The sequence below is a fragment of the Dysidea avara genome, chromosome 1 (genome assembly GCF_963678975.1).
Source record: "Dysidea avara chromosome 1, odDysAvar1.4, whole genome shotgun sequence".
Lineage (NCBI taxonomy): Eukaryota > Metazoa > Porifera > Demospongiae > Dictyoceratida > Dysideidae > Dysidea > Dysidea avara.
The window spans coordinates 22,152,383-22,169,236 of NC_089272.1; the positions used below are offsets into that span (position 1 = coordinate 22,152,383).

The 16,854-nt window shown below is 37.2% G+C and overlaps 1 protein-coding gene across 1 annotated transcript; it reads right to left on the reverse strand.

Annotated features, from left to right (window-relative positions):
• Positions 1-543: 543 nt before the first annotated feature.
• Positions 544-15,664, reverse strand: LOC136259205 (E3 ubiquitin-protein ligase TRIM71-like). Its single transcript, XM_066052690.1, has 2 exons — positions 14,534-15,664; positions 544-1,484 (listed from the first exon to the last, which is right to left on the reverse strand). Exons 1-2 carry the CDS (start codon positions 15,541-15,543, stop codon positions 686-688), a joined length of 1,809 nt encoding a protein of 602 aa, XP_065908762.1. The 5' UTR covers positions 15,544-15,664; the 3' UTR covers positions 544-685.
• Between the last annotated feature and the right edge of the window lie 1,190 nt (positions 15,665-16,854).

Sequence of the window (16,854 nt, forward strand, 5' to 3'; positions counted from 1 at the left end):
CAGTAATTAATAAAACTGGGGCGTGGCACTATTTATTTTGGTATGCGTAGATTGTAGAGGTGCTTCGTGAAAAGTTCTTGAAATGGGTTGAACAAAGTTGACAATGAAGCGTAATGGATACTTAAATTTTTAGACGATAATTGATATAGCTGGGGCGCATGGTGCTATTTCAGATGCGGTATGCGTGGGTTCACCAGTCATAATAAAAAAAAATTTTTTTTTAAATTAACAAGTACACGAAAAAATTTGGAATTTTCAACTAGAGTAGTTGAAAATTCCAAATTTTTTCGTGTACTTGTTGTGAATAAGAATGTGGTATTTATAAGCACCTTTTTGTTTAATTAGTTTGTTTTTTTACATTTTCTGAACTTTTTGGTAGCATCTTTTTATTTAATAATTTTTTTTACACCTTTTGTTTAATTATTTTCTTTTTTATAGTTTCTGGACTTTTGGTAACACTTGTTGTTTAAGTATTTTTCTTATTGTAGTTCATGATATTTGCATGTGTAAATTTAGTAATACCGTAATAGTATATTGAATAGGTACATTATGACATATTATATTTTACCTACAAAGTGAGATTGAAAATGCATGGTTACGAGTGTATGAAGGAACATATATATATATATATGTACATCAGACCTACACAGCTAATGATTAAATAGTCATGTCATTTGTTTAGGAGCTAGGTATTCCATAGCTTTACAATGTAAACAATTCCATACTTGTTGACACCTATGCCATTAATCCCATCAAATTCACGTACTCCATGATCAATATCCTTTCTCGTTACATACTGAATAACCTTTGACATTGAATTCCAAACTCTAATTTTGTCATCACTGTGACCGGTTAAAATAGTTCCGTCTGGAGCAACAGCAACAGCACCTGGTTTGTGACAGCTAAATCTGTTAATGAAATGACCACCTGATGTGAACACATGAACACAATTGGCACTATACCCAGTAACATAAATGTTATCAAAGGAATCAATAGCAATGCGTGTTGGGTGATAAAGTTCTCCTTCACCAGATCCTTTAGTTTTGATGGCAAATGAAAAGTTGTCACTGCTATTATAAACCACTACTCTGTTGCTACCACTATCAGCCACAAATAGCTGCTGTCGGGTGTCAAATGCCACACCTTTAGGGGTATCTAATTCTTTATATCCAAGCACTGAAAGAAACTTTCCTTGCAATGAAAACTTTTTCACTTGATGGTCAAGGGGTTCACTGACTGCAACAAAATCATGGCTTACTGCTACACCGTATGGAGAACTCAATTTGCCATCACAATCATCTTTTCCAATAACAGTAACCACATCCAAATTTTTATTCATTACCACAACACAATCATTGCCAGTATCAGCAACAAGGATTTCTTCATTGGGTCCAACTGTAATATCATTAGGAGCAATGAATTGCTTTCCTTCATAGTGTGAAATAATTTGGTAATCCATTTGTTGGCAGTCCTTGACAATTATTCTAGAAATACAAAATCAAGATCAACGAATACTCACAAAATTGTAACTTGAAATGTTCATGATTTCATTTTAGTTGTGACTTTCAGTAGTTGCAGTATCACAAAGAGGTATGAATGCGGCATTATACAGTTATACCTTATACCAAGCACGTTCTCCATTAATCCATTATTAGATGAGTGCCCTTATTTCTTCATTATTTTGTAATAATCAGTTACATCCAAATTAACTATTCAGTTTATTGTAAATGTATTTCACAATTTATAATTACATTACTGTGGACTGCTAATTAGGGGTCTGCAATATATATCTATCTAGCCAAGCTGTAAAAAAGAGTGCGGCCTTTAAAAAGGCTATGGTGAAAGAAGATGTGAAATCCAAGGTGGCGGCCAAGAAATGGCTGTGATGGTAGGTTAATGGTAAAAATTTTAATAACGACAATTCAGGTGAATTTGGTGCCGCTTGGTGTTGGCACAAATTCACCTGAATTGTTGTTATTAAAATTTCTACCATTAACCTACCATCACAGCCATTTCTTGGCTGCCACCTTGGATTTCACATCTTTTTTCACCATAGCCTTTTTAAGGGCTGCACTTTTTTTACAGCTTGACTGTTTTGGATTAGATTTCACTTCTTTTTGTATATCCCAATAGGCCGGCTTTGGGGCTTTTTTAACCTTTTTTTTTTTCATTACCACAGGAAGATGAAAAAGATGAAGATTTTAAATATTTTAACTAATTCTGATTTTTCAATTTACAAATTATATATATATATATATATATATATATATATTATATATAATACATATATTTATTACATGTCAATTATTCGCTACGGATAACTTTTTTTGCAGCTGATCTCTCTACTAAGTGACTTGAAATGTAGCTGGACTCTCTAAAGGGTGATTTGCTTCTCTACAGGTGGTTTGTTTCTAGCTGATCTCTACAGGGAGACTTGTTTCTAGCTGATCTCTCCTTTTTTCCAGCCGATCTCTCTATAGGGTAACTTGTTTGTAGCTGAACTCTCTACAGGATGGTTTCTTTGTAGCTGATCTCTCTACATGGTGACTTGTTTCTAGCTGATCTCTCTACAGTGTGACTTATTTCTAGCTGAACTCTCTACAGGTGATTTGTTTATGGTGGTTTCTTTGTAGCCGAACTCTCTACAAGGTAGTGTGATTTGCTTGTAGCTGAACTCTCTGCAGGGTGATTTGTTTGTAGCTGAACTCTCTACAAGGTGACGTTTTCTAGCTGAGCTCTCTCTTGTTTCTAGCTGATCTCTCTACAGAGTAACTTGTTAGTAAAGCTGAACTCTTTACATGGTAGATTTTGGTTGTTAAACTCTCTGCATGAAGACTTGTTTGTAGCAGATTTTCTACAGAGTGAATTGTTTGTAGCTGAACTCTCTACAGGGTGCATGACTTGTTGATAGCTGAACTCTCTTCAGTGTGACTTGTTATAAGTATACAGCAATATATTTGTAGCTGAACTCTCTACAGGGTTACTTGCTTGTAGCTGAACTGTCTACAATATTAACTGGTTGCTGCTGAACTCCGTACAGCATAACTTGCAATGTAATAGAAATCTATAATGGAGTAAGTCATGAACTAGCTGAATGCTCTATTAGGGTGACTGTTCTATTAGAGTATCTCGATCTCGCATTTGCTACACAGAGTTGGCTTTGGAATCATAACTCAGTGGTTTGTATACCGATTGTTCTTTACCACTGCAAGGACTTTCTATGATGACTATTCCAGCTACATACCCATTTTCAGCTCACTGCTCTAAGCAGTTTGTCTGGTAGGCATGAAAATTATTGGTATTTTTATTCATGAATCTCGATCGTGCAATTGTTACACACCTTCGGTTTCGTGTCATATCTCCATGATCTTTATTTCGATTGCTTTCAAACCAACAAAAGGCACTCCTACAATGGTTGATCTATCCACAAACGATTTTCAATTCATTCCATGAAGCAGTTTACCCTGTATGTGTGACAACAAATTGATCTTGTTTTACGTGAATAATTGGTCATAAATCCTTAACTGTTCATCGAATGTGCACTAAATTTGATACTAGGATTCGCCTTTGGACTCCCTTTCTGTGTGCCAAAGGTCAAGGCGATCGGAGTACACATTTTAGTTTTATAGCAATTTTTACAAGTGTGCAAAAATACGAAGAAAAAAAATGAAGAAAAAAAAACCTGAAATTTTGGCTGCTCATAACTCGGAAATGGCTTGAGTGATTTCTTTCAAATTTGGAATATGGACTCCCCTAGCTGGCGGGCAACTCTGCAGCAAATTTGGTTCCAATTAGATAAGGTATCACCGAGATACAATGGTGTGAAAATGGCATTTTCTTTCTTCCTGTCAATATACCTACGGTGTGGCACGCTGGCTTCTTGGGCCGCACAACACACTATCGTGTGACTTGATATTTAGTCATACTGAGAAAGCGGCCAAGATTGTGTGATATTGAAATAATATCAAAAATATCTGATTAATAGTAAAATACAAGGAATTAGATGTTGTGGCATCAATATAAACTGTGTGTTTACAGAATAGGTACCGTATGGAGGGAAACTTTGGAGGAGGAAAATTTGGCAAATCAAGCAAAATATCACTGTTGGCAAAATAAAATTAGGCGAATTGTTAGCAAAGCACATGCCCTATTTAATTAATTAGATTACTAATCGCTGTGTGGATCTGGAGTGTCACGCTTTTTTGGCGTCTGGAGTCAGCAATCAACTAAAAGGTAATACTATTTAGACAGAAGATCTACACCCTCTGGAATAGTGAATATTGTACTTGATATGGTAACACTTGATACTTGTCACGCCTGTTCCGAAGTGAGGTTTGAGGATCACGGATACAGCTAGCTATAGCTATCTAGTAAAGTAGTCGAGGCAGGCTTGGCTCTAGTTTGATGCCTGGCCCAGTAGCCCTTGGTTGAGTATAGAATTGTTTAGTTCGAGGCTTTGTTTGCTGTTTTCTTCCCTATAAACATATTTGGATGGGGAAAATTTGGCAAATTCATGGTCATTTGCCAAATTTTAACGGCGCCAAAGTTTCCCTCCATACAGTAGCTGAGTGTATATGTATTTTACCTTGCCACTCTTTCTTGTCTTTTGTTATAATTCCAAAGCTCTTACTAAATAAGACTGAAACTTCAATAGCCCATCCCTCTTGACATCAAGTCACAAAATGAAATTTGAGGAAATTGCAAACAGTTGGGTTTTTGCTCAGTGGGTCACATATGTGAGGGGGGGGCATAGGAAAAGGGACCTATAGCAGTTAGACTTGGAATTTTAGTTATGCAAATCAAAGAATTCCACAACTTACTAGCTATTCATATTTCGAATTTCAAATCAATATCATTTGTTTCATGACGTTATAAAGAATATAAGTACAAGTATAATCACTGATAATATACGTAACATGGATCGGAAATGCACGTTTAAATGTACTCACTGTACTCAATGTACTCAATGTACTTTGTATTTATAATCAATGTACTCAATGTACTCAATGTACTCAATGTACTCACCCTATCCTCATTATGGTGCACAAATTTGTTGCTAATGAAGCAATAATATAAACGGTTGTGGTTTAGTCACTTAACTGGCAACAAATTATCAATTAGTGTAGTACATGGAAAGAGTATTGCCCACCCTTTTTGGAGAATGCGGTTGTGTGGAGCGGCACAGTACTACTGACATATGCTGATCAGTATTACTTGTAAGCTAACACTTTTTACAGTTTTGTAATTTAAAAAAGAAATCAGTGTTAAGAAATAGCTCACATTTAGGTTATCTTGCATACCCCATTTGTCATGCAAATGGCTACATAAAATTACTGAATAATGTTTTAATTTGTACATATTAATAAATATGCTATGTACAGTATATATAGTTCTGTAATTTTAATACGTCAAATGACAGTGAATTCCAGAGCTCTACACATTATAGCATTAGGTACTAGTACAATAGCTGCATGCGAATAGTTCAGTTTAATTGTCTTCAAACTAATTCAATAGGAATTATGAGTAGGAAAAGGAGAATTGGACGAATAAATAAATAAATACCATGAAAATATAAATACCAAGAAAGAATTGTCAGGCCACAAGAGTATTTTCAGTTGGACGCCCACCCAGCCGCAAAGAACAAAGAAAATACCTAAAATATTCCACCGATGACTTATAACAATTCAGAGGACAATTAGCCATTTGAAGACCTCAATAACATTGCCATCATGGAATGCATCTCATTCTAGTGAGTATCACATTGTATACAAGGTCCAACAGCAGTGCTCATCTACACAACCATTAGTCACTTCACATTCCCTTACTGTTTGCTCTGACATGACATGGTTCCTTTCCATCTATGGACAAGTAGTTTCCAGTAGGGACTGTGAAGTGTTAGCTGGGTCACCTGACATAGTTAATTGTATAACATTGTATCAGCCAGTATGGAAAATTGACTCACTAAACATCTGTCCAGGAGCAGTTTGTTACAATGGCTGCCAGTAGGGGAGGTAATTTTCATGCTGTATCAGGAGAACTGTCTGCTTATTTAAACAACAGTGATACATACCACTTAAATGGACAGGTGTACAGTGAAACAGTGAGATCAAGTAAATGCCATCGTCTCATTAATGGAATCAAGTGTTCGGAGTGTTTGTTTAAAATACAGAGACACTTTAAGGGCAACTTACCATCGCTGGGTCAAGCAACAAAATTAATCACCATTTCAACGCACTAGCACGCATAGCCACATCAATGAAAGATGGCTTACTAAGCAACAAAGACACCAGAAAACAGCAAAGCTTAAAACAAGGCTCAAACATTCTTGTCAGAAAATTGCTTACTTGAAAAAAAAAAAAAAGATACAAGAATCACATAACAAGTTGGCTGTTACTGTAGATGATAGACTTCATGGAGGGCTATTAGAGATTATGAATCAGAAGATATTGACAAGAAATACCAACAGAATAATTATTTTGGAACCAGCCAGTCTCTTATCTTTCAAAACACTCTACACAGCGATGTTGGCACCCCATGATTATTAGGTGGTGTCTGCATTTGTGTATGCTTTCAGGCTCATCATATGATGTTCTTAGCCATGTACTGGTTCTTCCTATAGATTGCACCCTGCGAGACTACACGCATTTTGTCAAGGGGGGAATAGGAGTCCAAGTGGATGTAACAAAACAATTGAGATTAGAAACCAATATTGATGAGTTAGAAGACTGGCAAAAAATATGCGGCATTAGTATTTGACGAGGTTAAGATAAAGGAAGGAATTGTGTACAATAAGCATGACTGCAAAATTGTAGGTTATATTGATTTGGGACCCATTAATAACTAATGAAATTGGAAAACTCACTTTCTGATGACTCCGTCCAACCAATGCCTGTGGCAAGCCATATGTTGACATTAATGGTGCGAGAACTCTTTATCCACCTTCGATTTCCGTATGCATACTACCCCACAGATGGAGTTACTGCAGATTTACCATAGTTTGGGGAGTAGTAAGAAACCTGGAAAGTGCAGGGTTTAAGGTTATATCTGTCACTGGGGATAGAGCATCACAAAATCAAAAATTTTCAGATACACAAGTTAGTTTGCAGCTGTGGATGGAGTTACTGCAGATTTACCATAGTTTGGGGAGTAGTAAGAAACCTGGAAAGTGCAGGGTTTAAGGTTATATCTGTCACTGGGGATAGAGCATCACAAAATCAAAAATTTTCAGATACACAAGTTAGTTTGCAGCTGTGAATTATATCCTGACACTGCAGAACCCATGACTATCACACACAAAGTGAGAAACCCTTATAGTACGGAAGATCGATACTTGTACTTTTTTGTGGATGTTCCTCACCTTATAAAAACTGTGAGGAATTGTTGGTCTAATTCCTTTGGACACAGCTACACAAGAGCTTTGTGGGTACGCAAAAAGACATCATGATCTGCATTATAGTTGTTCGCTAAAATTACAGATTAGGGATCAACATATTAGCTGGGACCACATAAAAAGACTTCACAAATGTCGTTTGAATTCAGGCCTTACATTTCTTACCAGATTAACTTTAGAATATCTCAACGTAAATTCACATTCTCGTATGAGAGTAAACTTGGCAGCTCAGGTAAATTTAGATGTAATACTTGCAATGTGCACTCATAACAAGTATTTACTTGACTTAATCTTGCATAGCTACTCAGCAAATCAGTTGCTGAAGCATTTAAGTACTATGGAGTAAGTGATACTGTTGAAACAGAAATTATTGTGAGGAATTTTGATATATTTTTAGACATGCTAAACACCTGATGCCTGGAGGAGGAAATTTACACACTAAAACCGGACGTACAAGCATACAAGGAACCTGATGATGAGTGATTCATGGTGTGTGTGTGTGTGTGTGCATTAAAAAGTTGATTATGTAAACAAACACCAACTAAAATTAGTTATAATTTGAATGCTGTATGGTGTATATGTTATCATAGACTTATATAATATTACAGTGGCTGGAATGTGACTTCTTTGGATACCTTCAAGAATGGAAAGAAACTGTAGCAAAGTGGCAAGGCTTCACAAAAGATGAAAAGAAACATATGATCTTAAGCCAAGAAATCAATGAGGGATTACACATAACAGGTTAATGGAGAGTTGAATGTTTACAGGTCATACATGCAGTTTATAAAATTTATAGTGAAATCTTTTGTGGAAGTGGCACCATTTCTTTTGAAGCAGCCAGGAGTAAATTTTCTGCATTCAATTAGGATACTGCGAAGGCATTGTTTGGTCAGATAAGGGCAAAAGGTGGATGCAATGACAATCCCACAGTACAACAATTTAATGATTCTGCTATATCACTGAGAGTACAAGGGTCGGCAACTCTTGACCCAATATGAGGGAACTGCAAGAGGACCAGAAAGAGTATTGATTTCGATGTAGATGAGATACCACTCCAAAGAGGAAATACAAATGATTAAAATTATACTATATATAACTAGTAAATTAAAAATTATAAATTAAAAAATGAAGTAGGGATCCAAGTGAAAAATTATAATTTTGAATATACTAGTTTTATTTTATTTATTTTTTTACTAAAGCATACAGTTATAAACATGTGAGTGTTCTATTAGGGTGACTGTTGTATTAGAGTATCTCGAGTCAGCCTGCTGAGATGTGTGCTTGCCCAAAAGGGTGTGGTCATCGTGGTTTTGATCGATTAGAGTATCTTGAGTCATCCTTCCAACTTGAAGGTGTGTGGTCACTATTATAAGTATGACGTCCGTTATAGTGTAAAAGAGATGTGGTCATCGTGATCTCGATCGATATATCAATAATGTGTAGAATAAAGAATGGGTGTGATCTTGAGACTTATTGTGAAGATACAGGTAGCTATTCCGAGCTATCTAGTACCGGTACAGCGTAGTCTAAGAGCCTTAAATAATTTTGTGGTGCCTATTATGCTGTTTAATGAAAGTGTTGATGCGGAAAATTAACGCCTCAATATGGTTTTGTTGGATGAAGAAGAAGACAGCAGCCTGATTGAAAATAAGAGACACGGCGCAGAGGGCACACACTTGTCGGAACCCCAAAAGGCACATCCCACTGGTGAGTTTGTTATTGTGGAGTAAAATTGTGGTGGTGTGTTGCTTCGTTTGGCCTCTAGTCTTGCAACCGTTACAGTATACCATATAGCTGGAAATTTTCAAGGGATGAAACTTTCGCAAATTTCCTAAGTAGTGATAGCTTCATGAAAATATAAACGTGAAACATTTTATACACATAGATATTACCTTACCAAAATTGTTTTCTAGACTTTTGTGAATTAAAAAAACGTGAAAATCATATTTTACAGTTTCACGAAAGTTTCATCTCTTGAAAATTTCCCACTGTACAGTATTCAGTGTTGGGAGTAACGTGTTACATAAGTAACGCGTTACGTAATATTATTACTTTTGAATATAACGAAATACGCTATAAAAACGAGGAATATAACTCATGTTACTTTACTTACAAATGTAACACGTTACCTAAGTAATATAGTTACTGTAACGAGTCTAATATTACAATATTGTTACTACAAGTAACGAAGTTACTAATCTCGTTAGTTATCCTCTGAGTAACGCCTAGCCAAAACAAAGTAACGAAGCCTACTGAATGAGGCTTATTCACCAGCTTCTTACTTATAACCAAGACTTATACATTGTCCAACGACGCAATCATGTCACGTGATAAGGTGATAGTTTCACACGTGACAACTTAAGGCAATGAACACAAAGTAATATAATATGTAATATTATTATAGTTACTTTATTTTGTGGGTAACATGTAACTGTAACTAAATAGTTCAGTTGCAAGTAATATGTAATATGTAACTAGTTACTTTTACAAAGTAACTTGCCCAACACTGACGGTATTAGGCCACTCCAAGTAAGTTCTCAGTTTCCTGTCCACCACCTGCATCTGGCTACTGCCAGCTCTAAATATTCCATTATTCCATATTCTTCCATTATTTTCTTGTTATTCTTGCATTCTGTACAGGCTCAGTAAAAGCCATCGTGTAACAGTGTGTCAGCAATGCTATCAAGTCGGCACAAATTCACATGTGTTATTCTTGCAATTTAAAAAGGAGGTACAAGCTTAAGCATGCTTTTTTTATGCAGCATTTTAGGGTTGTGCCAGGAAAATAATGGCTTGAAAAGCTGCCAATCATATAATGGAATAATGGAAATGGTCCACTCACCTGCATGCAAATACGCCTGAGTCTAGGACGGGAAACAGAGAATATATTTGAAGTGGCCTTAATGTATGAATGCTAGACTAGTATTGCATCATGTTTACTTTGCTATTGAAGATAGGTACGAAGTTAGCTTACTGCAGCAACCTAACACCACTAGCTTTCTCAATAATGATAAATCCATGAAATGTCCATGAAATACTTTTAAAAGCCATGAAAATATTATGATTTTAACTATATGGGTTTTTCATTGGTATGTCTAAATGCAATGAATTTTACATGAAAATCATGTAAATTAATGTAACTATTCTCTATGCCAAACCTTTACCAATGAATAAGCTATGAAATTGTACAATGCCAAAATATGATACCAATGAAATTCCTATGAAAGTTTAGGCATTTTATACCTGTCAAATTGTTACCAATGAATCACCCATGAATCACCCATGATATTATAAAATGTGACCTAATTTTAGAAAACTACACACATTTATCACATTTACCAAAATTTGTTTTATTGGTTCTTTGTTGTCTACAGGGACAGAAGAATGGATTGGCTAAGTTTCAGCTTCATAAGATAAGTAGCGTAGGAAATACAGCAGTAGACACCAGGACGAGCGAATAAATCAATACGTACAGAAGACATCAAGAAAATAATCTACAGGCGCTTACATAAACCATCATAACTTACTGATACATTGGCGTACGTAGTTGAATCTTTGCTCATCGTATTCGCCATGAATTTGTGAATCCACTAACGCATAGTTTTTGCCAAAGGCATTCTTCTGTGATCCGGAAGGAAGGCAAATTCGTGGAAGATAAATCATCGTAAATTCTTTCATCACCACAACATAAACAAATGTCCGTAACTCAGATACCCACCAGTGTATGAAGGATTTTTGAACTCCTTATGAATAGGGGAACATGATGATGCCTGGATTTATCCACTGGAGTGTCAATTCACCAACCAACAAGGCGACAAAAGCTTGCGTAAATTTTTTTCTGAAGCTTGCATTTTGTACCCATTGTTTTTGAATGCGTTTTATTGCAAAAGTACTATTGTGCGTAGAGTCTGTTCTATTAGGGTAGTTGAATAATACTAATAATATATTTGAAAAAAATTCTTGTGCTACAGTATTTTAAGGTTATATATACACCGTTTCAGAGATGTAGACTTTTCAGACTAATGGACCACCCTGGCCCCAAGGGGTTCGGATAACTGAAGTTCCACTGTACATAGAAGATATAATAATAGTAACTTAATAGGTGCAATTCAATTATTGCTATATGTGACCAGATTTGCAAAAAGGTACCTTTTTTCACACACAAAATTTGACCCATTTTTTGAACTTTGATGTTTCATAAGTATATCAAACGATACAGTAGTACTTCTGCTAGTTGCGGTAGAAAGTAAGACAAATACTGCAAGCAGCCTAAAAAGTGTTCCACTGCCTTCTTGCTGTCTGGTCTAGGCATATATCACTGATGGCCTTGACCTTAGTTGGGTCTGGGCTTAGACCATGTTTAGTTAAGTGGTGTCCCATATTCAGAAAGGCAGAGTTTAAGCCTTCTCTTGTTGAGCTTCAGATTCTGTTCACGTGCATGTTGAAGTAGGTGTTCCAAGTTTGCATCATGATCACGTCTCCGTCAACTTTTGTTTTAACAACTCTTTCATTGCTACAGGTACGCTTCGGGGAACGTGTTGTATTGGTACTACCGATTTATCCACATCTGTGGTACTCATCTCCCAGACACCCCAAGCCCCTAAACAGATCTTCATACTGGTCAATAAGTTTAGTACTATATAGTAACATTACAAACTGCATGAACTGATATAAGTCCTAACTCCATGCATGTGGTACCTGATAGTAGGGGCTTCTTGTCTCCGTCTATGACTTTGAAACTCAGCTGGTATATTGTTTGATCTGGCGTCTGCATTCTAGAGTACACTGGCCTAAGGTGTTAATAACTGAATTATCCTAACATTTCAGCTGTGAGGCTTCTGGGTTGCAGGGGCGAGTTTTTGGTATGCAGGATTGCACACACATCATCTAAACACATCACATTGCAGGTAGCTCCAGTATTCAACTGACAGTCTAAGATGGTGCTACCAGCTCATGGTCAAAACTCAATGGTACAAAAAACTGTCCTTTACGGTTTTGGTTGACTGTTTCTACTTGTTCAACAGCAAACAGTTCATCTTCACTCTCTGTTTCTCCTGATTGTGATTCTTGCACTACTGATATAATGCTTTGTACCTGCTTTTCCTTTTCCTCGTAGACACACTGTATGGAAATGATTAGCCTTTCCACATTGGTGACATGTCTTCCCATTTTCCTTTTCCTCGTAGACACACTGTATGGAAATGATTAGCCTTTCCACACTGGTGACATGTCTTCCCATATGCGGGACATTTCGTCCTGGCCACTTTGTGTTTTCCTCCACAATACTTGCAGGTTGAGGGGTGGTATTGGGTTTTAGCTTGTACTGGTTTTTTGTAGTTGGTAATTCTCTTGTGGTACATGGCACTCACTGGAATAGGGCTGTCCTTGTCTCCCATGTCTTTCAGCTGCTCCTACGTTGCTTCACTAATTTGCAGGGCTTCCAGTGCTTTCTTAAGTGAACATTCTTCTCTCGGAAGAGACGAGCTCTTGTCGCAGCAGCCTAGTACGAGGTGATTGCATAACATTTCGTTGTGTAATACTCCGAATTTGCAAGTCTCTGCCAGGTGTCGTAGGCGAATTATGTATTGATCTACTGTTTCATTTTGTTGTTGCTGAGCAGAGTGAAATAGATATCATTCATACAAAACGTTTTGTGTAGGCGCGAAATATTCCTCCAACTTCTCAAGAATCTTGTAGGTTTCTTCTTAAGCGTGAGAGGGTTTGCTGGCACTCTTTACCTTCTTTAAACACCCTCCAATTTGCTGCTGCATTTCCGGTGCAGAACATCATGTCAGGGGGAGGAAGTTGACAATTCGCCATCTCAATCCTTTCGTCTTACTAACACTTTACTTCTGACACCATGTTACAAATGCACATGTTTAATGAGTCTAATAATTGACACACACAGTGATTGGTGTGCATGCGTATATACACACATGACAGTATATCCCTAACACCATGCAAGTAACTGTTCGGTAAGGAAACAAGCAAACCCTGTACATACTTTTGAAGGTGGTTGCTCCTATCACCTTGCACCAAGTTCTGTTCGATTTGCCATTAAATTTTCTATCAGGCCATATACGACTCACATGAGCAAACCCACAATCGAAATTAAATATGTAGCTAGAATTTTGAAACACGGAGATGCAGCTCGCTGTTGTTCACAACTTGATAACAAGTAAGCCACTGTAGTTACAGTGTTCATTTAATCTTCTCCAAGTAGCCCAGTGAACAGCTACATGTATAAGAATTAACCTACCCAACCTAGTGTTGCAATGTTGCCAACATGCATTTCCCCAAATCTCTTTGCAGGGGTCAATTGATTAATCATGAGAGCCCTAATCAAATAGTAGTTCACAGTTATTACCACCAACAGTGGGGCTACAAAGCCTGGTTGCTTACACAGTGAATGATGTAATCAGACATATCACAATACCCACAAACATAATGTGAAGTGAATGCATGATGATATTTCTACTTCACCTACCACAAGTAATTCTTAATAGCATGCAGACATTACATGCTCTGAGCTATATGGGCATTATCTATGCAAGCAAGATGGCTAATATAAGCGACGAAGGCGCTTTGTGGCACTTATGAGCTCCTGCTAAAACGTATTTACACTATGCAAGTATTACATCCTATTTCTACTTCACCTACCACAAGTAATTCTTAATAGCATGCAGACATTACATGCTCTGAGCTATATGGAAATTATCTATGCAAGCAAGATGGCTAAAACCAGGAGCTTATAAGCAAAAGCAACGAAGGCGCTTTGTGGCACTTATGAGCTCCTGCTAAAATGCATTTACACCAGAGTCAATTATTACTGCCTGACATAGGCCATTTGTCAGGCAAATATCATGCATGGCCGACCGTAATGAAACCTGCCTGACAAAATGTCAGATCAAAATAAAAGGAAGTAGTCCAAGGTTGTAGTGCATAATAGTGAACACAATAGTGATTGTACCATTATACATACTAAGGTTAAGTGATGTATTCCCTGAATGCCAAATTGTGTAAAGCAGCAGTGTATCAACGTCAGGTAAAGCTTTAGTCTGCCTGACATTTTCACTGGGGTTTAAAAAAATATATAATTGTCTCTGATTTACACTATGCAAGTATTAGCACTATAATGTTTACCTATATGGACTCTGAGGAACTGGTTCTCCAGCCACCAAAATAGATATATCATGATTCCCAATAGTCTCAGGAACAAAAGAGACGTTGTACTGCCCTCTTCCAATATCCTTGATCACTGCCAAAACTTCATTGTCAGTAGGGGAACAAACTTTTGCCTCTAATTCGTCCACTTTCACAGATACACAGGCATCACTAACATCTCTCACTGTAATTGTCAGTGATGCACATCGATCAACTGGAACAGTGTGCTCCCATACATATTCAACAGAACCGTTAAATGGAAGGTAGCCAAAATTTGAAACATCCTGGCATAACTGTTGCACACCTGAAAACTTCACAAGGGCTTGCTCTTTTCTCACCGGTTCTACAGTGGTAACATTCTTCATTGCTACCAAATCTTTCATACGTTGCTGTAGTATCACTGTGCTGTTGTAAAGTCTATCCACACGCAGCTTACTTACAGCTGCTTGATTCACAAGATTCAAATGGTTCCTCACCTGTGCTCCTAAAAGGCTCAGCTTCTCCTGTTGAACGTTCAAAGCATTATCTTTTCGCTCTGCCCCTACATTGATCTGCTGGAGGAGGTGACGTTCGCGATCATCCAAAGCCTTACGGAGCAGGAAAAAAGCCTCCTTGGTAGTTTGCAGATTTTCTTCCTTCCTTTCTTGAGCGTTCAACTTTGTACTTTGGACCCCAGTAATCGAATTTTCTATTTCTTTCAAAAGGTTATTTGCTGTCATCGCAATCTTTCCAAGGTTTGCTGTTTCCTCATATGAAACTTCTGCCGATGTCTTGCAGTTGTGACCATGATGCTGTTCATTTGTACATTCATTACATGCCACCACTCTGCAGTCCCCACAGAATCGCGTAGTTTCTTGGAAGTGGACGGGGCAAATATTAGGTAGTGGAGATGCACTTTCTAGTTCAGACATTAATGCAGCGCAATCGTTCGAACATGAAATAGCTGCTTGCAAGTATGCGGGGTTCTCGAAGCATTCGGCCGTTTCCATGATTTAGCTACGTAAATCTTCAGCAAGCACGATTTCTGAAATATAGGATTTGTTCTTCCAGTCTTCAAATTTTATCGCCTGATTGATTGACATTTTATCACCTGCACTAACTTCCGGTATGATCTCGTGCCCAGATCTTTGGGGAGGGGGGGAAAAAATTGTCAGACCTCAAATAAAATAAGGGAATCGCTCCCTTTCACCTGTACTTCTTTTTGTTCTGTAGGCAAACTTTTTACAAATGCAAAATCCTTAGAGCGGACAAGATCAAAAATTGTGCATTTAAATATTTGAAGAACTGCATGGCCCTAATCATAGCCCACCCATCCACCACACTGTAACTCTAAGCAGATGTTATTGTTTTATTGTGCTCTCAGGGAATAGGTGTGTAGCTACTATGTAGTTGATTGATTGTGTACTCACTGGGATAGGCAGCTTGAGCTGATGTTATCTGTTATCACAGGGAGCTGCTCCTAAAAAATTTACACATGTATGCATACATAATTAGTGGTCCATACATGACAATCAAAAATGATGTAACAAACTAGTAGAGAAGGTATTAGTTGAATAAGATTTCATGGTGTAAATTGTTCCAATCAGATGGTCTTGCAGAAAAACCTTCTCTGATAGACCATGGTACTTAGTGGAGTGGGTGGTAATTATTATTAGAGGTGTGCGATTATCTAGATATCATAAGACTTATTGAGATAAGAATGATAGGTTTATTTATCTAGATGATAATAAACTTCCGTAAATTACTTGTATGCCAAAGAATATCTGAATGTGTAGACACCTCCAACTCTCCCACCACTTGGGAACAGTGTTAGTACTAATACTTTTCACTTTATGTATACTCTTCAAATTGTAATTTGCTCATTTTAGTGATTACTTTACTGACAGTTAATTAAAAAAAAAATTGTTTCAATTATCTACATGGTTTAGATAATCGAGACAAGTTCAAAAGGAAATAGGTCCAGTCATGGATTTTTTCTCCTTTCTCCAACTTTTCAAACACACCTTAAGTAGCTAAAGTCTTTGAGCAGGCTGTAGGACCAGGTGTCCTACAGACCTTCAGCACTTGTGCTGTAAAGCATTAATAAATAAAAAAAAGAAATATTGAGATAAGTCTAAATTTGTCATCGCACACCTCTAATTATTATTAACACTTTACAGTGACCAGCACTGAATAACAAGTGTTATAAGTGCAAAAGTTGACAGCAATTAGAAATGGTGGAGTGCAGCCTGACAGGTAACACAGATGCTGATACACCTGTACATTCATTCCTCATTAGTGTGGTGCATGGAACATATCCA